The 26026-nt window shown below is 37.4% G+C and overlaps 1 protein-coding gene across 5 annotated transcripts in view; it reads left to right on the forward strand.

Moving 5' to 3' along the window:
- The window catches only part of LOC131786544 (NLR family CARD domain-containing protein 4-like), a 118029-nt gene extending 95791 nt beyond the window's left edge, over nt 1-22238 (forward strand). Inside the window, exons 1-13 of one of the 5 annotated variants that reach the window (XM_066163380.1) lie at nt 2267-2534; nt 3458-3553; nt 3815-3902; nt 5716-5780; nt 8772-9473; nt 11043-11228; nt 11572-11643; nt 12007-12075; nt 13557-13661; nt 13846-14110; nt 14787-14860; nt 15440-17784; nt 19817-22238. In XM_066163380.1, the coding sequence (XP_066019477.1) occupies nt 8801-9473; nt 11043-11228; nt 11572-11643; nt 12007-12075; nt 13557-13661; nt 13846-14110; nt 14787-14860; nt 15440-17784; nt 19817-20110 (4083 nt within the window). In that variant the 5' untranslated portion in view covers nt 2267-2534; nt 3458-3553; nt 3815-3902; nt 5716-5780; nt 8772-8800 and the 3' untranslated portion in view covers nt 20111-22238. Of the gene's footprint in view, nt 1-2266; nt 2535-3457; nt 3554-3814; nt 3903-5715; nt 5781-8771; nt 9474-11042; nt 11229-11571; nt 11644-12006; nt 12076-13556; nt 13662-13845; nt 14113-14786; nt 14861-15439; nt 17785-19816 lie in introns of those variants that run through there. The other 4 variants (XM_066163382.1, XM_066163381.1, XM_066163379.1 and 1 more) reach the window with 4 other exon arrangements.
- The last annotated feature ends 3788 nt before the right edge of the window (nt 22239-26026 follow it).

A 26026-nucleotide genomic window follows, 5' to 3' on the forward strand; every position in this document is an offset into this window, starting at 1 on the left:
ATTACTTTTCCACTGACTGCCAAACCAGCAAGCCTTGAGGCATTAAACTGTGAGGACTTTAAAAAAGGCCCTATATTGTTTACATGCAGCTGCTTTGGGGGAGGGGAGTGGTAAAGTTTCAAATTTGGTTAAGAGTATGTAACACAATAATAATAATGATAATAATGTTAATAATAACAATAATAATTCATTTTTCCATCCTTTTTTGCAAACGCATCTGACCCAGAGCCATTATTGGAACATACCAGAATAGCCTTTTTGTTAATGAAAGGCCTCAGTGGTGCACAGATATGATATGAAAATAATTTTCTCTTGTGTGAGGCATCAGTCAATTTAGGAATTACCAAGTGTAAAATTTCAAGTCAATGTGGTCCAGAAACTACTCATTTTTGTAGAGGGTGGAGCAGGGAGGGGTGGAGGGGTCGAAATTATTAGGTTTGCGTACTGTTTTCACTCTTTGCACCCTGAACACTCAGTCACGCACAGTTCAGATGGATGCTCAACACAACAGCGTCAAAAAATAATCAAGCAAATAACTAAGACGTGCAAAGCTTCCACGGTGAATATAAATTTACCGCTATAAACAGTGAAAAGGCCTTACAGATTTTACACGTAGCTTCTTTGAAGGTACAACTTCCTATGACGTTCTAACAAGATTATCAAGTTGTCAAATACGTATTTTCATATGATTGATACCAATTGCTTTATTAAGTCGAAATAAGCTTAATGTCAAGAATAAATAAGCGGATTACTACACTTACGACGAATTTTGTGGTCCGTTAAAAAAAGTACTTGGTTCAATTACGTAGTTCACCGAAAGGTTAATTTTGTTTGCCTGCTAGGATTTCTTTTAACATTGAATACATTTTCAAGACCTGTACTCGAAGAGGTGCACTTCTTTCGATTGTTCTGCAATCTAGCGAGTCCTTCGGAAAAACGTCACCGAGAGCAGAGCTAAGACACTATTCAGAAGCAAGTATTTTCTAGGTTTGAAATTCCCTTCGGTTCCATTTGACCGTGAGTAGAGTTTAGAATTCACAAAGAAAGCGTATTTTAGCCAAAGGCAGAAGATTCGTATTTGAACGGAGCGCAGCGAGATAAGGTAATATTCTTTCACGCGAAAATTAAAAAAAAAATAGGGTTAATAGATAACTTCTCATTTGTTTTTTCTCGCGCAAGTAACAAAAATGTTCCCTTCCCTGTCCCCATCCAATCGCACTTCAACCAGTCGGGGGAGGCGAGTATAGAATTGTTAACAAATCATCAGAAGGCTTGGTTACCTGATTGAGCCCGGTGTCTAAGCTCCTTCAGAATGTGATCCCAAAAAAAATTTCTGCCGGCGGCAGAGTTTCATTGGAAGCATGCGTTGTCAAGCTAACCCAGTTTTCCTCGACCAGGTGGTTTCCCGACCGGTCACGCTTTGTAATATTTACATCAAAACGGTGCCAAAAAGATGTAAAAATGCCATGCTTAAATCGCGATAAAACAAGTCCATCTTGTTATCCATAGAAGCTTAGATATCGCTCAACTTATTTCTGGTGGTACATTTGGGAAAAAGATCCTAGTTTGGGAACGAAAGGCAATATTCTGACAAAAATTGTGAATTTTTTGGGCGATTTCATCGGATGTCGGCGTTACCCGATACGACATAGGACAAATGTCGCAACGAGTTCAATATGTTAGGCACAGTATTCGAGGATAAAACATCATTTCGATCTTAATGCGTTTGAAAATTCTTAAAAAAAACTGTTCGTTACCTTTAAAATGAAGGTGAAGTCCACCTTTGTCGAGTCTATTGAATCTACTCGTTCTGATGACAGAACTTTATCTTGTTCGCTGAGTTGAATGCTCAATTGAGTTTGCCCCTTCTTCATACAAGTTCCGATATGGTGACTGTAGCATCGCAGCTGCTTTCGATCTGTCGAGCCACATCGACAATAGACGCGGCAACCTCCTCTGATCTCTTCTTGTTTTCTAACCCAGAGATCGTTGGTGCATGAGAATTGTGCAGTTTTGTTGGTGACAAAACACAATATTAGGCCCATTTTTCCGTCAGATGTCATCACTTTGATAAAAAAAAACTTAGTCGGTAATCAAGCTTACTTTTGAGAATAGTTAACTTTCAGGAAATCAGTTTTTCCCCCGACAAATGGATCGCGTGACTTGCGAACTGTTTCACCAGTCACGCAAACATAGCTTATCCTCAGTTTCCTCGGAAAAGATCCCGGTGAGTAATGGGAATGATGAGAAGATGCTTTGCTAAGCACATTTCAGAACACGCACGTGGAAGAGCACAAATTGTCGTCCTTTTTAGAGTTTTAGGGGTTAAAAGACTTAGAATCTGTTGTGCTGGCTCGCAAGAGAAACGCGGTCGATGCTAAGCACGGTTGCGCGGGCTTAATCAACGTTTTTAACGGCTTTCGAAAAAGTGCGACGAATAATAGGTTGTCCAAGGTTAACTAGCTTGTACGTTTGGAGGGCATTCAAGTCTGGATTCATATAGAGTGATTCAATAGGAATATTCGAAGCGTCAGGTGGGTTCTTGTCACAATAATTAATAATTCAGTGTCGACCGATCGACGGAAGATCGTATCAATAAGATGAGGTCCAAGAAACTGAATCCTGCTTGATCGGACTCAACCTTCATTGGAAACATGGTGTTAACAAAGCTGTTAGAAGGAAGTGCTCTTCATGACTGATTGAACCTTGTTCATATATAATCTACTGATTACAGGACTGACAAATTTAATTTCAGTTGCATTTGTAGAGCTCGAGGTTAGGATAAATTACAACTGAATGGGGCTGAATTATGTACTTGAAGGCTTCAATTTGCAACAAAATTGAGCTATTTTTGCATTATTCAAAATTGAGCATTCCCCTTCCCCTTTCAATCATGTTTGTGAACAGAGAAGTACTGGATTGCTCAGCTAAAGAAGGGTTTATAGGAAAGGGCGAGGGGTTGCGATTGGCATGATATTAATTCATTAATGAACAAACAACTGCTTTGATGCAGATTGTAAAGGTAATGAATGGTATGGGGTATGATCAGTGAATGATATAATTAACTAATATACAAAGAATGAGATATGTAGATGTCAATAACTGTGAATGTTGATATAGTTGCTATGAGCTGTTTATTGCTACTCCAGCTGATCAATCAAACTTTTTTTATGACTTCTAAAGCAATAGTCAAAACATACTAAATTAAGTTATCATTATTGGATTAAACTCTCAGTGCATGGTTTAAAAATAAAAAATGATTTGTTTCACTTATTGCCTTAGTTATAAACTCTTCTGCTTGATCAGGACAATAACAAAAAACTAGTACCAACCCAAACTAATGAACAAACCTCATGTGTAAATTAAGTGGACTAAGAGTGAGGTGAGATAAACAACTTGTGATGGTGAGGTTTCATTGTTTAGTAAACAGAATATTAATACAAACCTTTTATTCCAGATAAAAATTTATTTCCAATATTACATCATTTACGAAAGGAAAAACTGAAACATAGTACAAACAGCTTCATGAGGATCAGCCATCGAGTCTGAAAAGGTAAATTAACTCGAGTCTGAAAAGGTAAATTAACTCAATACATTCTTTTTCTGTCAGTCAGTGATATTTAAATATTAGTGGTATTGTCATTGGTAATGGACCACTTCAGGCTATGTAACAGCTAGGGGCAACATGACCACACCAAGGGTGACATAATTACACTTGGGGGCAATGTACTGTTACTCGCAGCTTGAGGTAATGTGTCTAGGACAATGCAGGAAGATGGTGACACAAATTTATTTCATTCTTGTTTTGTTGTAGAAGCAGAAGAAATTAGCAAGACTTTGACCAGGGTCTCCTTTCCGAGTGGAAAAACACACACAGAAGTCTAATTTGACTTCAACAGAAGGTAATGCATTAAAACTATAACTCTACATGTAATTCCCCTATCTCCATTTGAACAAAGTGGAAATCTGTGGCAAAAAAAGGCATTGCAGAAAGTTAAGGATATAGTAGACCTTCAAGGGCCATTTTTTTAATTTTTTTTTTTAACAATAGTTTCCAAGAATAATTTGGCAAAATATTGAAATGCACTCACCAAATTGAAGAGCCAATTATAGCATGAATGACTATCAGAGGGTTTCTTGTGGCAAAACATCCTGGTCCTTGAATTTTAATTGCATAAACATCTCATGATTTTGGTTGCACATGGAGATCTTTGCTATCTGTCTGCATTTAAAACTAGAATGTGAATGGAGGAAGATAAAAAGGAGAAGAGTCCATAGGTAAAATTAAAAAGAGGTTAAGAAATTCAACATGGATTGGTGAAAGAATATCACTGAATTGGATAAAGGTTTATGGTTTTTTAGGCAATCTTCCCTGCTGAGTCTCCTGAGACTCTGCGGGATGCTTCTGTTTTTGTATTGGCATTGGCATTTCAAGCTTTTTAGTGTTGACATATCTTGATTTGTAATCACCCAAAGTTGTAAATTGTTGGGAATCTTTGGAAGCAAAAAAACCCCACTTTTTTAACACAAATGTGCCTTCTTTGAACAATTTAGAAGAGTATGTAAACTTTACAGATTACCTTAAAATTTGGCCCAAAGACTACCAAGATACCAACCAAAAAAACACTGGAAAAATGGATCCCCAGAACAATGGCCTGCGACATAATGTGTATAGGTAAAATTTTGATCAGCAAACTTGACAGACGAGTTTCAAAGCATCCAATAAGAATATTGAAAAATTCCAACATGGTTTTAAAGACCAACCCGTCAGGATGGAAGTTGTCCAGAGATTTTACTCATGCAGCCAGATTTGATATGCAATTAATTCACTTAAAGAAACCTTGTCCATTTCTAATTGTCCTGCCTCTTTTGGTTTACAATTAGATCAAGCTTAAACAAAATAATTTTTGCCAGATAGTGCATTTCATAACCTTTCCTGGTATATAGTTTACAATGGCTATGCTTCAAATACTTGCTTTGTTTTTGTTCAAAACTGAAATGTCATTACAATGACCTTTGAATTTTTACATTGTAGAATAAAGTTGAGAATCAAAGTGTGAAATACCAGTGTATAAGATCGTCAATAAGTCATAGCTTGACTTGTGCATCTGTCAGCTTTTTAGAATAATTTATATTAACTGGGGCAAAGCCAATGTGTACTTTGTTTTTAAAATAAGCTCAGTGCTACAATACTCAATACTCTAAAAATGAATTTTTTTTTCTGGACAGGTTTAAAGCAGGCTGACATGGATCATTACTCAGATTGATCTGAACATACTGAAATTGAACCAAAAGCACCAAAAACTTATGTCTAACTGAGATCAGTCCTATTTTCTGTCAGTAATTTTGACATTAAATTGTTGGCAATTGCAGATTTAGAGAAACATAAAGCATGTACATTTGCTTTTTATATTTGAGTTAAGTTTTTTAACTTCTAAGACTTGCTTTGTATCAAATGTCATGATTATATAAATTTGTGAATATCACTTGGAGGTACAACTTGTACCAATTACCTGTAAATGACAATGATTGATGTTAAAAGAAACTATAAAAGCACAGATTACATGTAATTATATTACGAACCTTGACATTTGAGGGAAAATTTATATAGATACACAAATTTTGGCAAGCTGGTTTATAAAATAAAATCTTAAGAATTATCAGGCATGTTTCCTGTGCTAAATTATGTGTTCATGTAATTTTTATTTCTGGCAGATAACTGTCCTAAAAGGTTACAGGATCTGAGTTTCTGAATACAGGAATAGCTTGTTGCAGCATGGGTGAGTTTTATAATGTGTTAAGGTGTGAACTGAGGTGAATAAGATTGTAAATTCCCAATCTTGGTTATTTTTTTATTGTGGGTCTGTTTTGTTTTGAGTGGGTTAATTGCTCCAATATGAACCCTCTATACCCTAACATCAGTCTCTGTGTTCTACATACTGTTCTGTTTACATTTTGTAAGGTGCAGATAAAGAGAATTTGTTCAATAATCAAGAGCCTCTTCAGCTGGTCATCATTTCCTTAACCCTTTACACCCTAACATCAGTCTGCAAGTTCTCCATACTGTTCTGTAAACATTTCCTATGGTACCAAGAAGGACAATTTGTCTAATAATCAAGAGCTTGTTGAGTTTGTGATCATTTCCTTTATTCTCACAACTGCAATATTTAATCCAAGGGTGATACTGTTGGGAGAAATTAGATTCTTGTCACTCTTAGGGGTTAAAGGGTTAATTCTTGTGACCTTAATGTGTGATTTAGGAGTGATATTATGAGGAGAAATTAGATGCTAGTCACTCTTAAGGGTCATAGGGTTAAGTTTTATCTGAAAGAGTAACAACTGTTTACAGTTTACTTAATCATAAATAACTTTTAGCAATGTACCAATCATAATATCATTGACACTGTCAGACATTAAAAAAATAATTGCAATTCTTTATCAATACCTTAATTGATGTTATTGAATGGAATAAATGTTTTTATCTTGTTCCAGTGATTAAGGGGAAAAAACAGTGTGGTGATTGTTTAAGTGACAGTAAAAAATTGTGGTAATTTAATTGAGTGATCCAATAAACCTGACCAGCATGGTCTGACTAAATTTGTGGCTGTACCCAGGACAGCCTAAAGTCACCAAAAGCTACTTGTAAGACCTGACATGTAGGACCTAAGAGCACTTCTTTCAGCATCTTCTGCATTCATCTTTCAGTTGAAAATTTTAGTCTCAAATTTTATCATTGACAAGTACATTAATTGACTTGTACTCAGGTCACTAAAATCTCTTAAGTTTATTCATTAACCTACATTTTAAGTGGGATTGAAGTTAATTTTCTACAAACTGTAACTTTGTCAATTCATGGACCGTTACAGGAAATAAAGTGAAGTGTTTCTGTTGAGATCCATTCCTGCATATACAGTTATTTAATGAAGGCAAAAGCAAAGAAAAATTAGGGGTCTTATTGGATTTCATAGAAGCAAACAGATGACAATAGTAAAGTCTAAGTCAGGTAGAAGAGAGAAACATGTGAATGAGGGGCAATTTATAAAAAAAGTACAAGTAGCTTATCTTGGTCTTGTGCACATTTGGGTGTAAGCTTTTGGTAATAAATATCATCTTAGGGTTTCTTACGACCCTCAATTCATTGTTACAGAAAGACTAAGGAACTTGAGGTTATTTTTGAACTTTTGTGGAAATCCACTCTGAGTGCAACCCAAGACAAGAGAATTAACAAGCCCACCCTTTCTCTCAAGAATAATTTTTTAAGAATAATGGAAAATGGAATGAACTTCCTGCAAGAAGCAAAATTTTAGCCATAAAGTATGAATTTTTCCTCCTTCTTGAGCTAACTTACAGGAATCTTGAACTTATGAATCGTAAAGGAGTTACAAAATGATATACTTCTAACATTATTATTAAAAGTGTTATATTGGTGGAATTATAACAGTTATTATCATAATTATAAAAATAATAATGATAATAACTCTTGATTCAAACACAAATAAACAGTATTTTAAAAGGGAGACCCCTGAGGTTATCCCTATAAGAGGGGCTTCCTAACTAACTAACTTTGCTGTTCAAAATCTATCAGCAAAAACAGCTTTGAAGTTGAAACGAAAATCAAACAGAACAAAGTAGGACAAAGGGGGCAGTAAATTTAGTAATAAAATAATAATTATTCAAAGTAGTGTTTTTTTGTGGCTGGCAACTAAAATGTCTCTGGAAACCAATGACATAATTAGTTTTGAGAATAAAAGAGTGTAACGAAACAGTTGGAAATTGTCTTCAAATGTTCTGAAAATTTGATTGGGGTAGCCATAACCTTGAATCATACTTTGTAACCTGAGTGCTTAGCTGTGAAATGCAAGGCCTTAATCCTCTTTTTTCTGTCTTATCAATGGTGATTTACCGTAATTGAAAATTTAGTAGTTACTCCAAAAGACATTTTTAATTCAAGAACTGATTTTCTCTGGTTTCATCAATACTATATCTGTCGAGTAACTGTTTATAAACCTTACATTATGGTTTGCATGTGCTGTTAGCAGGACATCACTGTTAAAGATGCTGGTGACATCTACATTTAAAACTTTTACACACCTAAGGGAAAAGTAATGTTTTAATGGTTAGAATACTTAAGCTTGCTCTTTGAAATCTCAAACTGTGGTTTATAGTTTAATAGTAAGGAACACTTTGTACTGGTAGAGATAGAAATATGGAGCATACTTGATGATGATGATGATGATGATAATGATGATGATGATGAAGTCTTTATTAAAAAATCAGACTCAGCAGAAGTGAGTCAAAAATCATGAATAATAGAGAGAATTTGTTATTTTCAACATGATATAAAAAATAATAGGAAGGAATAATCAGACATAATGGAATATGATCACACAAGTTAAAGAAGACATCTGATTATAAACAAGTTTTTATATATTTCATTTCTTATCTGGGGGAGTTGGAATTCATTCCCCATTGTCCATAGTATTCTTGTTCATTTTGGCAGCAAGAGATCTTTAGATGGATGGTTTTTCATGGTGGTGATTTTGTTAAACAGAAGTTGTCTTTGTCTTCACTTAAGGTCCATATCTTGAAGTTGGCTTGGGTGGTATATTGTTTATATAATACCAAGCATCTTTGGCCAGCTCTTACATTCAACGCCAGGTACTGGGTGTGGTTTGGGCTCAGTACTCTTACTGTATATCAGCATTTTCCACTGCCACACTTTGATCACTTTTCAGATATGTGACATGCTGATTTCGTTTGTTCACTTTCAGGAAAACTTTGAACACAGATCCAGTTTGTTATGATGGCAGGACCTAGTAATGACAACTGCAGCAGGTCAGTGGTTTGCAATGACGACCCTCCACCTCTGAGTATTACACTGAAGAAGACAAGAGATCTGCCGAAGAAGGTGAAACATTGGAACATAGACCATCGTCCAGTTGACATTCTGCTTTTGACTGTGGAGGATTGCGAGTTCTTGGCTTGTTATCATTACTTGAGAGATTCCTTTAAAAGCTATGAGAAATCCATTGGATATGTGTACTTTGGAATGATGGGTGATGATGAAGATAAAGATGAGTCACTGGAAGTTGCTTTATTGAAGTGTACTAAAGAATCCTTGGATCCTGGAGGTTCTCAAACTACTGCTAAGAATGCTGTCACACTCCTGAGACCCAAGGCTACCTTTTTGGTTGGTTTCTGCTACAGTTTGAATCCTGACAAAGCCCAGCTAGGAGATGTGGTGATATCCTCAAAGCTTACAACAGATCATTACAAAACCCCAGTGAGTAGGGATGTTTGTAACCTTGTCAGAAGTGCAGCTGATGGATGGAAGGCACCGTTAGAAAACCCAGAAGCACGAAAGGTCAAAGCACATCGGAATGGAGAGATTTTGAGTTGCTCTGATCTGATTGATGCTAAACAGCAGTGTCGATCACACCCTAGGGCAATTGCAGTTGAAATGGAAGGAAAAGGTGAGAATTACTCTCAGGGTTACTCTTGCTTGGCATTTGTGATCACTGTGCTGAAAACTGTTTTGTCATAACAAGGATTACATACTTTTGTTGTGTTAAGTGTGTTACAGTATAATTTGAATGACAGAAAGAACACAATGCTCCTGTGAACTCAACGACTTTATCAAACAACATGAAATGTTGATAAGGAGTGACTCCTAAAGACAGCAAAGTGGTGATCCTTAATAAACTTACTTAAGCCCATCACAGACTATGAGTTAGCTCACCACTGACATAATCCAAACTTCCTTGAAAAGAACAATCTTCCACAGAAGCTGTGTCTCTCTCTTTATAGCTTTCAAGACATCTGATCACTCCCAACAACAGCAACAACTATGACTACATGACTGAGTCCTTATTTACATTTAGAAATTATTCCAGAACATTTTGGAAGCTTACAACACAACTGTTTTGGTAGTAATACATCATAACAACGTGATCTAATAGAATGTTCTAGAAAGTTCAATGGTATATGCATTTCAGCATGACCAGGCATTCTAGAAATTTCTAGAAACTTGTTTTAACAGTCACTATCCATAACAAGCGTGATATAATGTTACCAGGATCACTCATACAAAGCTGACCAAACCCAAGTCAATTAACTGAATGTAAACTCCTTTTCCTCTTTTTCATGTGTCTGCTTTGGGCCTAAGCACTGATTGGCATTAGTGAATTAAGATGGAATCATTGTTTATATCTTATAATATAGTTCATAGTTTATAATATAACTTTCTGATCTTGTCCAAGTGACCCAGTAACAGAAGTATTACTAGAAATATAATTGTTCCCAGTCATATACAAAGGCGTACTGCAAGCAAGATATAAATTTTTTTTTCAAACATTGTACCCCCAAATTGACATTCTCAATCTTTACCTCTGAGCTACAGGGTTAGAGAGGAGCTTCTGGTCACTACTTTGTAAGGCTAAGTTTCTTAAGGAGGGGAGAAAGTTAGCAATTTTTTTGTGTGAGGAGTGGTCACCATAAGCGTACAATGATAATGATTTTTACAGTATACCCTTGACTTTGATGTTCTTAAGCTTTACCTCTGAACTACAGTAGGATCTGGTTGCTAAACAATTAAGCCAAGAGGAGGGGAGGTACTTAACAACTTTTTGTAGGGGAGTTATTAGCACAGGTGCATAATGGTAATCTTTATTGCACTGTACCCTCCAACTTGTCATATTTTCAAGCCTCACCTCTCAACCATTCAAAGCTTCTGATTGCTAGACTATTAAGCCAGGTTCTTGTTGGAGGTGAGGTACTCCATACTTTGTGTTCAGGGAAACTCTTTCCTGAACTCCAAATCCTACTCATTATACTCTTTAGAAAGGGTGGTGCTAATTTATATACCTGCAGAAAAACACAATATCTCTTATAGTATTCCAATATTACAAAGAACAAACAAAAAGAATGATCTGCAGAAAAACAAAGCCTCTTTTGCTCAAATTAATTGTAACTATCTCCCTATAACATTACTGGTTAAATCCATTCCAATTGTTATTGCTTATTTTTTCATTTTTCTACCTCAGGCCTGTTTGCAGCAGCTCATGACATGAGGATGGAGTGGCTGGTCGTTAAAGGTGTTTGTGGTTTTGTACATGGTGTTGCAACTACAAATAATTCATGGAAGACTTTTGCATGTGTTATGGCAGCATCTGTTGTATCAAGCATGTTGAAGAACTCTTTTGTGTTTGGAGACTGGCTTCATTACGGAGGTACTGTAGGTGTACATTTTTGTAACAGCTTTGGTTGTGTCTTCCAAGAGATCTTGTAGCTTGCTTGTTTTCCTTGGTATAGAATATTGTTATCTGCTGATGAGAACATGGAGACTAACAGTGGCATTAAATATACATCAGAAAACTGAAAAACATACGATTCTTTGTTTTTCAATCGCATTGCCATGAAAAAGAACTTTTAAAAGTCTGAGATGTGAGCAAAGAATTATCTCAGTGCAATAATGTGGCATTGATAAATTAATATAATTGTACACAGTTTCACTTATGGGAACATTGAAGAGAGGCTGTGAATGCTAATCTCTCTCTGCATTTTCACCTTAAGGTACTTCACCCCTCACTGTAGTACCCACCACTGGTCATGGAAGAGAACTAGAAGAATCAAGGGGAAGGACAGGTGAACAGGATGCTCAGTTTGAGAAATAAAAAACCACTTTTAAGTCTATTTAGTTGATTCTAACCAGTATCAAACCATGTTGAAATGAGTTAAAAGATGTGGGGTTTACCACTTTAAGTTGTTTTTGTTGACTCATTGAAGTCTAGCATGGGTTCCAGTTTGTTTTCAGTTTCCTCTCACATGCTCCAATAAAAAGGAAAACAATGTGGCAAATCACTAACTTGTTGTTTTTGATGTACTGATATTGAAGAAGTGGAAGAATTCATAGGTGCATAAATTGGCCAGAAAAGCTGTAGGACTGAAGCTGTTAGGAAATTTTGTTTTAATGCTCATTACAGTTTGACTTTCCTTTCCCTTTTGCAGACATTTCAGCTGAAGAGGAGAGTTGTAAAAGTGATGATCCTTCAGAAAATAAACGTAGAAGGCTAGCAGGTATTATAATTATCAAATGAAGAAATTTCATAGTAAGCTTTCGTTTTAATAACTTATACTATACTTAAAGTGGTGGAGTGTCCGAGCGCGGAATCTGGATGTGTTAGGTTCTATTCCTGGTGAGGACTCAAAATTGTTCCTTTGTTTCACGCTCGTGACAGGACAGTCAAACTTCTTTTCTTTCCTTTTCTTCTGCCAATTTGTCATTCTTGTTCAAGAAACAGTACTCCGCAAAATTTTATGAAATTAAAATTATGAAGTTTTTGTTGTTACTTTGGCCGCTTCGTTTCCCAACATTATTGATGCGTGATGAAATCAATGCTGGAAATTTAATTTTCCCTGCAATTTAAGAAGAGCTACCGAGAAAGGTAAAACTTAATGAACAGAGTATGGGTTTGTTTTTTGCAGTGGGGAGGGGAGAGAGCGCGGCGGCAGGGGTTAATTACCTTAATCCTTTTATGCCAAGGAAACTGAACTTGAGTTTGTGTGGTTTTACAAATTTGGCATCGTGTGCATATTTATTCTTTCAATAAAAGTTAATTCCTGTTTTTTTTTCTTAACCATTTCTTAGAACCGTTGACTGTTTGATAGCATTTTCCCTCTGGGAAGAAGACCACCTACCCCCAATAATACACCTAGAAACTCCTGCCTTAACCCCCCTTCCCTTCCCCCCAGCCCAACCCCCATTTTATAAACCACACCCAACCCACATTTCCTAATCGGTCCAACGAAGGTCTAACGCTCGAAACATCAGTTTCAGAATCTCTCTACATAGGCCAATTTACGTTATCAACTCAGTTAATGAAACCAAATTATCATTGCTAACTGAACATTTGATTCACATTTCTCAATACTAGTAAGAGTAATCCTATAATAAACTCCTGTTAGAAATGGATGCTAACCCTTATGAACTTTCAAGTTATGTTGGAGCAAATTTGTTGTTTTATACATGAAACCTTGTTTGTTAAAGTGCCATGAGTTGTCTCTGTAGCACATGATCCCTTCGTTGAGTGCGCTATCATCAAAGGAAACTGCTGAGAAAATGATGAACGTTGTATATTTCAAAATTATTGAATGAACCTGGTCAATACTTTATGTTTCGTTTGGGCAAATTCGAGCTGGGAAGAAGTTTAGTCTCCATGCACACTAATGGAAGACCCAAAGAGTAATGTTCCCTTTAATGAAGGGAAGAGAACATTTATCAAGCTGTTTGTTTTTGCTTTCATTTCGGCCATCTTTGCAATATGTCAAGTGCCAACTGTAAGCGTAAGGTTACAGATATATTTCTGTTCGCGTATGTGGACGTGCATTTTTTGATGCACAGTAGGGATGCATAATGCAATGGCGCGAATTGGCCTTGAAACAAATTCATTAGGAGACGTTTAATTAGGAAAGGAAAAAGCTCCATTGCTTCAATGAATCTCTTGGCTCAAATAATACGTTCTGGTCTAATAATTTTTTTTACATTTATTATCGTGCAGGTGGTGCTACCAAACATTTTCGTCGGCCGAAGGTGAAACGCCGTGATGAAGAGTCGTCTCCGAGTGACGCCTTAACTCCGAAGAAAAGAAAAGCTCGTTTGGCAGGTAAAATGAGGACATATCTATGGGCGTGCCCGTTAACCCCCCACCCCCAAACCTCATCTTCCTTCCCCCTGCCTTTGTAAAATAAAAATACGTGGATCCAGCAAAATGGCATGAATAGTTGCGATACGTACTACTCGCTATCCCCTCATCTTGATGCTTTGCTGTGATGTCTTTATGTTTTTAGTGAAGCAAGGAGTTCCCAGCGACGAAGATTTAGAGTGGCTTTCGCAGAAACTCGAAAATTGGAAGACACTCGGGCGTCGTCTAGAAATTGACGAAGCAAGATTAACGGCGTTTGATGATGAAAATAGGGGATGCTCTGAAAAAATCTACAAAATGTTACTACATTGGAAAGAGGGGAATGGCTCAACTGCAACATACACGATCCTACATGATGCACTGTGTCATCCACTGGTTAATCGCACAGATTTAGCTGAGCAACTTATCACTGGTAATATATCACTTATCTTGCAATTCAATAAAAATACAATTACACACAGGTACAGTGCCTAAATTCACAGACACCATGCTCTTTGGTCACTGTATCTTCTGTTCGTTTAGAATAACGTGAGCAGCTTATGAGAACTTGAAGACCAACAGTGGAGTTAAATATATATCAGAAAAACTGATAAACATAGGCATTCTTTGTTTTTCAATCGCATTGCTGTTAAAATTCACTTAAGTAGTTCTAATTCCAATTTTGAGGTCATGGATAACGTTCTGCGTTGTCTTTGTATTTCATTAGTCTTAAATTAAATATTTTATCTTTCGTCTTTGATCATAGGTATTACAAATCGTTGATTAAACACGCTTATCAACTACCCTCCAGACTCTTGCGCAGTAAGATGATCCCAAATTTTCTTTATTTGCCTTTCTGGGAAATACCTCACTGTTACTGACCAGTTTAAAACATTGATGAGATCTAAATCTTAGCTTTTATTCCCTTCCAATGAATTTCAATTCTTCAAGTCAGATAAATTTCCTTTTCTCTTTAATTCCGTGTGCGGGCTCACACGAGATTTTCATCTTCAATCAGCACTTGTTTCGACTCCTGCTTGTTACCCATTTCACAAATTTAGTGAAGTGTATTTTAATTCTCATAATAGTATAAATTTCTTTTATTTTTGCAGACAATTCGACGGGAGAGGATAGTTGTAAAAGTGATGATCCTTCAGAAAGTAAACGAAGAAGGCTAGCAGGTATTATAATTATCAAGTGAAGAAATTTCATACCAAGCTTTCGTTTTAATAACTTATAATATACTTATAGCGGTAGAGTGTCCGATCGCAGAATCTGAAGGTGTTAGGTTCTATTCCTGGTGAGGACTCAAAATTTTTCCTTTGTCTCACGCTCGTGACAAGACAGTCATACTTCTTTCCTTTCCCTTTTCTTATACCAATTTGTCATTCATGTTCAAGAAAAAGTACTGCGCAAAATTTTACGAAATAAAAATTCATGAACTTTGTTTTTTTTTTCTTTGGCCGCTTCCTTTCCCAACGTTATTGATCCATGATAAAATAAATGCTGGAAATTTAATCTTCCCTCCAATTTCAAAAGAGCTACCGACAAAGGGAAAAATAAAGGAACAGAGTGTGGGTGGGTTTTTTTGCCGGGATTGGGGGGGGGAGGGGGAAAGGGGGCGGTGGCAGGGGTTAATTATCTTAATCCTTTCATGCCGAGAAAGCTGTACTTGAGTTCGTGTGATGTTAGAAACTTGGCATCGTGTGCATAGTTATTCCTTCAATAAAAGTTAGATTCCTTTTTTTAATTTTTCTTAGAACCGTTGAATGTTGAGAAGTGTCAAGAGCAGCTTAAGTCTTATTACAACACCTTTAGCAAGGTGAAAATCATTCCATGGGACAACAGCTCTTCCATTGAGATTAATGAGATCTACACACCTTTGAATTGGGTGAGAGATCACAGGAAGCCTTGCGGAGTGACACAAGAGGAACTTGAAGACTATACCGACATGTTCAAGGGAAAACCAGCACGAATGCTTGTTTATGGTCGGCCAGGAATTGGCAAGAGTACGTTTTGTAAGAAGGCTTCGTATGACTGGTCGAACGCCTTAAAAGAAATCCTAATGAACTTTGGCATTGTGCTTCTGATTAAGTTGAGAGATGTGTGTGATTTAGAAGACATCCGTGATGTTTTACGTGCGTCTAAATTGCTGGCCAGTGATGGTCCGATCTCCGTTGATAGTCTCTATGATTACATAATTAACAATCAAGATAAAGTGCTTCTTATTTTGGATGGCTACGATGAGTACAGCTGTGCAAAAGAACACTCACCCATCCTTGCAATTTGGAAGGGTGAGCAACTAAGAGATTGTCACGTTATTGTCACCACGCGTCAACTTAAATGTGACGAGTTAAGAGGCCCCAGCCACGTTCAGTTTGAAATTCAAGGTTTCAAAAGCAGGGAACAAAAAAGAACCTTTGCGAGAAAATTTTTGGCAAGTGAGCAAGATCTTGACGAGTTCATGTCGTATCTGGAAGAAAAAGATCTCGGTGACATGGCAGAAATACCTCTCCTCCTACTGATGCTGTGTCTTTTGTGGAAAGAGAAACATCACGAAGGACTGCCAAAATCACGGGCCGACATATTCACACAATTCATTCAAACCATGCTAGATCACAAAGATGGAAATCAACAATCTATGCCGTTTCAGAAAGTGACCTCCACAGAAGCCAGAGAAGACCTTGGTAATCTTGGAAAGGTTGCCTTTGAAGCACTGCTGCAAGACCGTCTTTACGTACGCTGCAGCGAACTCTCCGGCAATATTTCTAGAAGTTTTCAAAAATTAATTGAAGTTGGGCTTTTCCAGATTGTCAATGTTACGAGTCTCAATCCTGAGAAAGGGGCCTATTTCATTCATAAATCCGTACAGGAGTTCCTTGCAGCCTGGCACATTAAGGAGGAAGTGTTGTCGATTAAAGGAGAAAGTACGCCTAGCCTTTCCAAAGTTGAATCATTTGAAAAGATTGTGAAGATGAATGTAGTTCTCAAAGTTGCTTGTGAGCTGTCAACAGAAGCCGCTTGCGTAGTTTTCCATCATGTAGGGTGTGTTGGAGGAGAGGAATCTTGGTCGGAATGTGATTCTATAAGTAAGAATGAAGAACTTTATCTAAAGCTTATCTCGCATAGCTACTTTTGTTGTTCGGCCGAGAAGAGGCGAGATCTCTGCTCAGTCTTGTCCTCTTACACTGGAGGTACTATGTGTCTTGATTATAACCAGCTGAACATTACTGCAAATGAACATTTGCTGAAATCTGGCATGATACCCGACGATATCATTTTTCTTTCCAACGAAGATTCTTCAGAGAAAAGCTATCGAGACTTGATCACTGTAGCGGAGGACACAGATGCTGTTTTTTTGAGCTGTTCGGGCGAAAAGAAAGCCGCAGATTTGCTGAAGAAGTTCCCGCGTCTTCCTGTGAACGGGGTCCGTTTGAAGAAAGAGAGAAAAATCATCGTTTATATTAAGGAGATACAAAAAGAAGAAGATGGTGTCACTTTTCCGACTGAAATGCTGCGAGAGCTCATTTCGCCAACAGCAGAGTCTACTCAGATGAAGCGTGTTGGTGATCCGTTGAATGAAAACGACAGCAAAACAGCTTCGTGTTTGACTGAGAACACTGATAGCATCACTGGTCCGACTCCTCAGAGCCTTTCCACTGTGAGGAGTATTAATATTTACCTCATAGAAAGGCAAGAGATGAAGATGCTGGCTGATTTGTTACCACTTTTCACAGATCTGGAAATGATAATTATTCATGGGAAACCATCTGAAATCATTGATCCTCAGTTAACAGAGACCCTGGTGTCTCGTATCATCTTCACTGACAGACTTGAAACATTAGTACTTGAGGATATCAATTTAACAGCCAAACCTGCCGCAGTCATCGCCAGATCTCTGCACCAGGCTCCTAGCCTGCGCTTTCTCGGCTTGTCGGAGAACCCTCTTGGTGAAGGAGTAAGTGTTCTCATTCAACATCTCAGCTGTGTTCCTCACCTGGAGGATCTGTGGCTTCTTAATGTTAAAATGACAAAGCAACAAGTGAATGATTTGATTGCAGCTGTACGTCAAAGTAACATCTCCGAGTTACGCACAGAATACCACGTAAGTTTTGTGATCTTAGTTTGCATATGTAGTTATTATTCATGTCTATTGTATTCAATTTACTGTGGTGTTGTGTTAAGAATTTTTACGCCCTTGGTTCGCGGAGCAAGTGCGATATACCCTTTGCTTTTATAGAACAAGCGGAAAGTTTATCTCATGAAAAGTCACCGCCAGTCAGTTCAAATCAATTTTATAAATGTAATTTGTAATTATGTCTTTCATGCGACATGTGTAAATACCACGGTGTGCAGTTATATTTTTATTTCACTGTTTACATCGCTGTCGCTTTGTTGTTTGCATTTACTTTTTGCTGTGTTTCTGGAAGAACTGGCGGAAGTCTGGACCACCTTGCATTTCTCGGCGTTTAAAATCACTTTGTCAGTTCGCCTGCTAAAAAATAAGAACACAGAACTGAAAAGACTGTTTACGATGAAAATAAGACATTTTTCACTTTGCTTCTTTTACGGTATGTCAGTCAGTAAAGGACTATCCTGTATTGTGGAAAGTTGAGCGAGAATTGAGATACCAAACGGCGTGCAGAAAATTTCTTCCCACTCGAATTTTAATCACGGTGCAACTTTCAGAACTAGTAATAACTACCTTACATTAGCTGGCGTCTTCTTTTAAATTTTGAAAGGATGCCAAAATAGGAGAGGAAATCTAAAGCTAAGCAAATATTGTGGCTTTTTAATTTTTAATAATAATGATTTCCATTAAAGGGTTTTACATTCCGAATTACTGAAAAGGCTTACATGCATTAGAACATTATACAGTTACTCTTTGTCGCTACCACATAATTTGTTAAACTTGGAAGCAAAACAAGTCATTTTTTTCAGTTACGATGAGAGCCCATTTAAGTATGTTTGTTTACCTTTAACTCCCAAGATCTGATTGTTAATTCTCCACAATAGCTGCTTGGCATTTCTTTGTAAGATTGAGGAAGGGTGAAGTCTGAAGTGTGTAGTCTGTTTTTGGGTGTATTAAACAATATTATTTTGTGTGTCTACAGTGGAAACACAGAAACTGGGTATACTTCATTCCTAATTTCATTCCATTAACCTCGATAAATCTATTCCTTTTATAATTAGGACCAGAGAAAATAGGAGAAAATAAAGTAAAACAAAAGTAAATGTGTTACTACTCTGTGTGCGTGAATGTGAGGACAGCCGCGTGTTTTCAGATATTAATGACAGAAAGTTAATGTCAGTGTTTGGAAAATATCAAGGGGCTTTTTTCTTCACTTGTCTCAAAATTTAGGAAATCTGCTAGTACTGGTTTTCAACTTTTGTTTATTCCTTTAGCCATTATTTTTTTCCTTTGGAAAGTGGTCTTGATTTCTGTGAGAGAAACAGGAAGTGAGGGAGTAAACAATTGCTTGTACTTACCATGGGCTGAGCATCTGTCTCTAAGAAATGATTTGAGACCTTAGTTTTTTCACTTTGTTTTATTTACAGCTCCTAGGAGTTGTTAAATAATGTCATACTTAAAAGCTGAAGCTTCTCTCTGGTGGAGGAAAAGCTCACAAATAATGTCCACCTTTGCAGTTCCCTAAGTTTGAAAATAAGTACTAGCTGTGGATGAGCCACTAAGTAAATATTCATAACCTTTAAAGAGGAGACATCAGCAGTTCCTCGTTCTCACATGAACTACAAAGCCTTTTCTTTAAAAGGTTACCTTGAGTCGTATTCTCTGCATGGGCTTGTCAGGTCAAGCACCTATAAGACTCTAGGAGAGGTGGTCACTTTGATGTTGTGTATATTTTTTGAACACTTCAGCTTATTTCTCTAATAACATAATCAGTATGGGCCCCACCATGGATGTAATTGGAATATATCTAAATTTTGGTGAGCCTTGTGATGTTTGCTTACAAGGAACGTTCCTCAATATAAAAGTTGTTTTAAATTAACTCAGTCAAACATGCTCATGGCATAATTTCTCTTTTTATAAAAAGTAAGCAGGGTAAACAAGTTGGAGTACAGGTGTATGTTGTTTGACTAGATGATGTTGATTGTTGGTTTGTGATTTATGACAGGATTTCAAAGGGAATGTCAAACCTGAAGAAGAATGGTCAACAGATGAGTACTGGAGTGATTATTGGTGGGAATCAGAAGAAGAGTCAGATCCTGGGTCAGTTACTGACTCAGGTGATGAGGAGAAGCCTGGGTCAGTTACCAACTCAGGTGACGAGGGGGATCCTGGGTCAGTTACTGACTCAAGTGACCAGGAGGACCCTGGGTTAGTTACCGACTCAGGTGATGAGGAGGATCCTGGGTCAGTTACCGACTCAGGTGACAAGGAGGAGCCTGGGTCCTGCCTGGAAACTTAACTGACTAGGACTGACTCAGTAGACCACCTGAAACTAAGGAAACTTACCATTGGTCAGAACTGTCAGGCCAGACCAGTCCATCCATTGATAGAATTCCTTTAGATCTGCCCAGTTAGATAAGTCAATACCTAAGTTGTAGTCATTGTGTTGAACAAAATTTGAAAACAAGTTTAGGAAACCTGATTAAACAAAGCACATTTCAAGATGATTGTTTGGTTTGGTTGGTTTCTGACCAATGGTAGGAGACTTCCGTGTTCTGATCAAATGAACAAACAATCAACTGTTGGACGAAAGATAAGGAAATATATTTTTAGAGTCACTCAGCTCAGGTAAATTGGTACCCTCACCAACAAGGTAACTCCCTTCCACAACATCGCTAAGAACATGTGGGATGTTCGTCTGGAGTCAGAGTGTCTCATCCTTGAAATTGATTGTTGGATTTGGATATATTTTAGGTTATTTTTCAATGTCCAAAATTGTTGGTTGTAGTTAGGATTTACAGCTTTGGGCTTCAAAATTTGGTTTTCATGTCACTGAGTTAGAGACGGAGGTATTTTTTGTCATTTTTTAGTTTAGTTGGCCAATGGTTATGTGCTGCCTTGGCAATGAATTATTTCATTAGGCTGACTGTCATTTCTTTTGATATAAATGTAAGAAGTCCTCAATGCAGCCATTCTTCAGAAAATCATTGATACCGGTATTTCAATGTGGCAAAGAGTAAAACCATAACTAATATTTTTCTTATTTTCATGGCATTCAAGATGCTGTGAATGAATTTAGCTGTTTGTTAATTGGGGACGGGCTTCTGCCTGCCTAAATTTCTAAACATACCATTTGAGATTAATGTAAATATTGCATTGTGGTTGACATTCAGTCATCAGAGCTTTCAAAAGTCAGTTGAGTTTGATGGAAGAAGGGAGACTGTGTTTGACAAGTGTTTCCCTAACTCTTAATTGTGAAATAATTTAATACAGTATTGTATTGGTTGTACTCTCAAATTTGTCGAGTGAGTTACAGTTAAGTCATTGTTATATTATATCTTTCTTATTTGAGAAGCTGGAATTGTTCCTCAGGTGACATGTTCCACTGTGGCTGTACATTGCACATTGTAAGACACTGACTCTATTTCCTGATTTTTACATATTAAGCCTCTAAGGCTGATTTCTCAGTGATAAGTTCTGTTTTTAAGTGTTCCGTTTTGCAATTGTAGAAATGCACTAAATTAATTATATCAAATTAGAAAACAGGGAACACTTTTGAGCCCTGTGATGTTAGCGAAGGTCATCACGACGAACCAATCGGACCATTATGTTTTATCACAGGCGTCCCAAGCTCACGTGTATCGAGAAACAGCAAACGATTAATTCATGAAAGCGTCACGCATTGTGTGACTCGGTGTCAAGTTACTGAGAGAACCGTTGTAAGGAAAAGTATGGGGAAAGAAACATGGTCGATTTGCTTCGATAAATATTTCGAAGTATGAACATTTCACAAGTAAAATCATCAGAACTTACTCACATCTTGTGTGTCCGTCGTGGTTTCCGGTGTTCTCTACCGTTTTAAGCTTGTTTTGCCGTCACTGTTATTCCTGTTCCCCATATTCCAAGTCACACAACGTGTGACGCCTTCATTAGTCACTTGTTTGCGTTTTCTCGAAACGTGAGCTTGGGATGCCTGTGGTTTTATCCACACTGTAGTGTCTGGCTGTTTCAGGCCTGCTCTGTTTGTGCAACTGTTCACTTGATGTGTCATGCTCCAATTAATCAAGTAGAAGAGGATCACGGGATTTATGGGACGGCATTGAAAGTTACCCACCCCTTCAACCACCCCCCTCCCCGCCAACTCACCACGAAAACTCTATTTCTCATGTATCTCCTAATGGTATCTCAAGATTTCCAATTTCCTGTCCTTCCTTCCTTCTCGGATTCTAACCTAATGGTTTTCTGTTCGAAAAGCCTCGGTCAAATTCATCAATTTGCAAACTATAGTGGAAGGGGGACCGTGGGGATATTTTTGTAATCTCCAAAATCCGCCATTTTTTATTTTTGAATGGTGATGTAATGAAAAACTGTTTTAAGAATCATGATTGAAATGTATTCCATGAAACGAGAAGGAGAAAAAACATACAGTGAAGGAAGTAAATTGTGTACTTGTACTTAAATGAAGAGAATGCTGTGATCTGGTCAACGGTACATGAACGGTGTATCAAACCGATTACAAATTAACAAAACATCCCCTACAGCCTGTCAAAAAATAAAACTGAGGAATTGGCTGATATTTACTGTATGCCACATTCTTGAAAGATTCCGAAATTTCAGCCCTTACAGGAAAATTCCCAGCAGTGTCAAGACGAGAGGGTCCGTGAGTTTTTTTCTTAATGACTGTTTCCTGGTTGCTAAATCGATGTTGCGTTATTGTTGAAGGAAAGCAACCGAGTACCGTGTTTCCTCGAATAAGCGCTCACGCTCCTATCATGTAAATCAAACTCATCAATTTTCTCTTTCCTCACTTTCTTAATTAATAGACATACAAGGAAAACCTGTTTCTATTACCACTTTATTTACAACTTTTTAGCCTTCAACCACAGCGAAATCAGTACAGGTTGACAGTTTCTTTGATAACTGGCCCCCTCGGTTAATCGCCCTCCTTCCAATAAGCGCCTCTCCTTTTAGCCGAAATTTGAAATGAGCGCGGAATTAAGGTATTTAGTCGGGTAGTGGAGGACGATCTTTCACCAGAAGCTCTTATTGCCAGATTTACCAATAAAAGCTCGTCTACTAGAAAAACATTCTTTATTATTTCCTTACGGAGGTAGGTAACCCTCTCATCTTAATATCATGCTATGGATGGACTGAGATGTCAACCGAATGACAAACCTAGTGAAAATAGTTTCTTTCCTAACACTCGGTGGAAGCTCAAATTTGAAAATGATAGATCTGCACTTTTATTGAAAACTAAAACTTGACAATCGGCCAAACAATTTGTCAACCAAAACCATGCATGAAAACGGATGGAAATGTGCGACGCTCCATCGAAATGTGTCAAAAAGGTTTTAGGAATGTTATCAAGAGGAAATGAGATTTTTATTAATTTGAAAATCGAAGGTGACTGACCATACGAAAGTCGTATTATGAATTTATAGTAAGTAATATTTAGGGCAAGGTTTTCTATACTTTTGCTTTTGAACTCTTAACTTAGCAATGGCTATATTTAGTTTATTTCACTCGACTCACTATTATAGTTTCATAGAAGTTATTCAAGTAAGGATCGGCAAAACTTTATATTTGAATTTTCCCTCGGATTTATCATTACGCATGAAAAACTTAGTCTATAATCAAGTGCACTTTCAAGAAGCGGTAACTTTTAGGAAGTATTTTTTACCCCAACAAGTGGATCGCGTGACTTGCGAAAACCCAAGTCACGCAAACATTGCCTCTTTCCAGATTCCTCGAAAATATCACAGTGAGTATTGGAAGGACATGATTTGATAAGCACATTCCAGAACACATACGCGGAAAAGCTCTAATTGCCGTGCTTGTTCAGACTTTTAATGGTAATAAGACTTGCTTGGAATTTTAAAGATAAACCAGTGCATCGAAAAAGATGTAAATGTAATCTTCACTCGAATATCAAGGTGGGGGATGCTTTACATAGAACTCTTAATCTTTAATTTATGTTTATTAAAAATAAAAATCTCATTTCTTGAATTAATTTAAGTCTTATCAGTCATTGTAAGCACGTCGTTTTCTAATTCGATGAGGGAATTTCCAACGTGATATCTTGAAACTAATCACGTTCCTTTTCGGTAATTAGATAACGGCGTAATATGTGATTATCGTAGTCTATAAACTGTGAGATTTTAAGCCACTAACCCTAGGTCTGAATGTACTTTATACATACTGAGAGATTTTATGCCGTTAATTAACGGCGTAAAATTTTACAGTTAGTTTATTTACAACCTGAAAGGAATTAATTTCTTACAGTTAGTATATTTGAAATATGTTATTTTGTATATATTAATTCATGATTGTAATTATACCGACGCAGATGGAGGCGTATAATCGTTCAGTATGTAGGCTAAGATATTCACATATTATGTTATTATATACATTCCCGTTCCTTTTGTAGTTAGGTTGAAGTTTAATTTGCATTTACTTTTAACAAGACGTCTTTACCCTTGGTGATATTTGCAATAAAACCTCCAGCAACCCACTGAAATTTTGTAACAGAAAAAATTCTTCCAACCAAGCAAGATACATGTCTCGGTATCATTTCTTGTACATGAATTTAGGCAAGGTGAGAAAAACATTTGGGGGCCAAGTTTGGGTAAAGTATGAGCCACTTGTCACTGAGTATCATCTGACATGCATGTCGGTCAAGAGGCAATGAGTTCCAATGTTTGCCCTGTGGCGATCCCAGAAACCTGTGCGCAAACACAAGGATCCGACTACTGGCAACTCATTCCTTGATGTCAGTCAACATGTGGACCGAGTGTTTCTCTACACATCGGCTGATACTCAGTTGTTGTGTTGACTGTTAGTGTCGGTCGATGCCCGTTCAACAGATGCCTTTAGTACACGAGATCGGCTCTTTTTAACTACATATCCCATACGAAAATTTGGAGCCTGACAGAGCCTGAAGACGGCCTTGTTCCGGACAGATTACCATTCATAGAGCCAGACATCGACACGACATGAGCCGGACAAAAAAATTGTCCTGGCTTTCTACTAATGAGCCAGAAAATGTTACGCTTTTTTCAGGGCCATGAAAGACCAGACAACGCTAACAGGAGCAGGGCAAGAGCAGGACAAGAGCCAGACAACGCTGAATACCTTTACACATTTTAAGGCAACATATAATTCACCAATGTGTCTGTTTTCAGAGCCTGACAAGGGACTGCTGCGAGCCAGACAAGCACTGTTTTTAAACTTCGTTTCTTGAGGATAATTATCACCGCTCGAAACTTGCTTTCACTTGGCTGACATAGCATAGTCACGCAACAATCTTTCCGTCGGTTTTCTTGACACGGATGAGTTAGTATGAGTTTTTCGGATTGGAAATATTAAAAATGTTCATACTAGGAAATGGGTTATAGTTGACGCCGATCGAACGACTATAAAAAGTACATTTAACTCAGTGTTTAGGGGAAGCTCTGAGTGTTAGCAATTCGCGAGAAACTTCGATTCCTTTTCTAGTATTCAAAGTCTTTAAAGAATGTTAACGTGCCTCAACGTTCTCAGTCTGAAAAGAGAACATGTTGACTATTTCACTGTACTCAAAACGTCAGGCCCCTTGAATTTGATCGGAGAATTTTTGATATCTTTTGATTGTGGCTATAATTTTGATTTACTGAGTCACATATGAACCTTTTTCAGATTTGAGCTTCAAAGTCTGCATTTTATTGAATTAAACAGATGGCTTTCATCATTTTCTAGTTTAATGTGCTCAGGTATGTGCTGTTCAACGATCCTGTTTATAGTTACGCTGCATGTGTCAATATCTCTTATTTCCTTAACCCTTTATCTCCCATGAGTGACCAAAATGCCCTGGACCGCTCTTACAGAGATCTCCACTTAAGTCTCTAAACGAGCGGTTTATTGGCGCCTTTATTTAGGATTTGTATTTCGATTTTAGCCATGACGATATTTGCAAAAGCTACTGCCGTTTCGGTGTCCATAGGGTTTCCGTGCGTTTGCAAGTAATTTTGTTCGTTGAATTGGGATGAGTTTTCCTGCAAAATCAGTCTAAATGGAGGGGAGGGGTGTATCTGTGCATAAATTAATCTGTGCATAATTGTAATCATTCTGCCAATGAAATTGAGAACAACTTGGACGACAATGGCCTATTTCTATCACAGAAGTTAAGTGACATCTAAGCGATCAAGGGCTTTAAGATTGTCCACCAAAATATTAGTAG

The sequence above is a fragment of the Pocillopora verrucosa genome, chromosome 3, assembly GCF_036669915.1.
Source record: "Pocillopora verrucosa isolate sample1 chromosome 3, ASM3666991v2, whole genome shotgun sequence".
Classification (NCBI taxonomy): domain Eukaryota; kingdom Metazoa; phylum Cnidaria; class Anthozoa; order Scleractinia; family Pocilloporidae; genus Pocillopora; species Pocillopora verrucosa.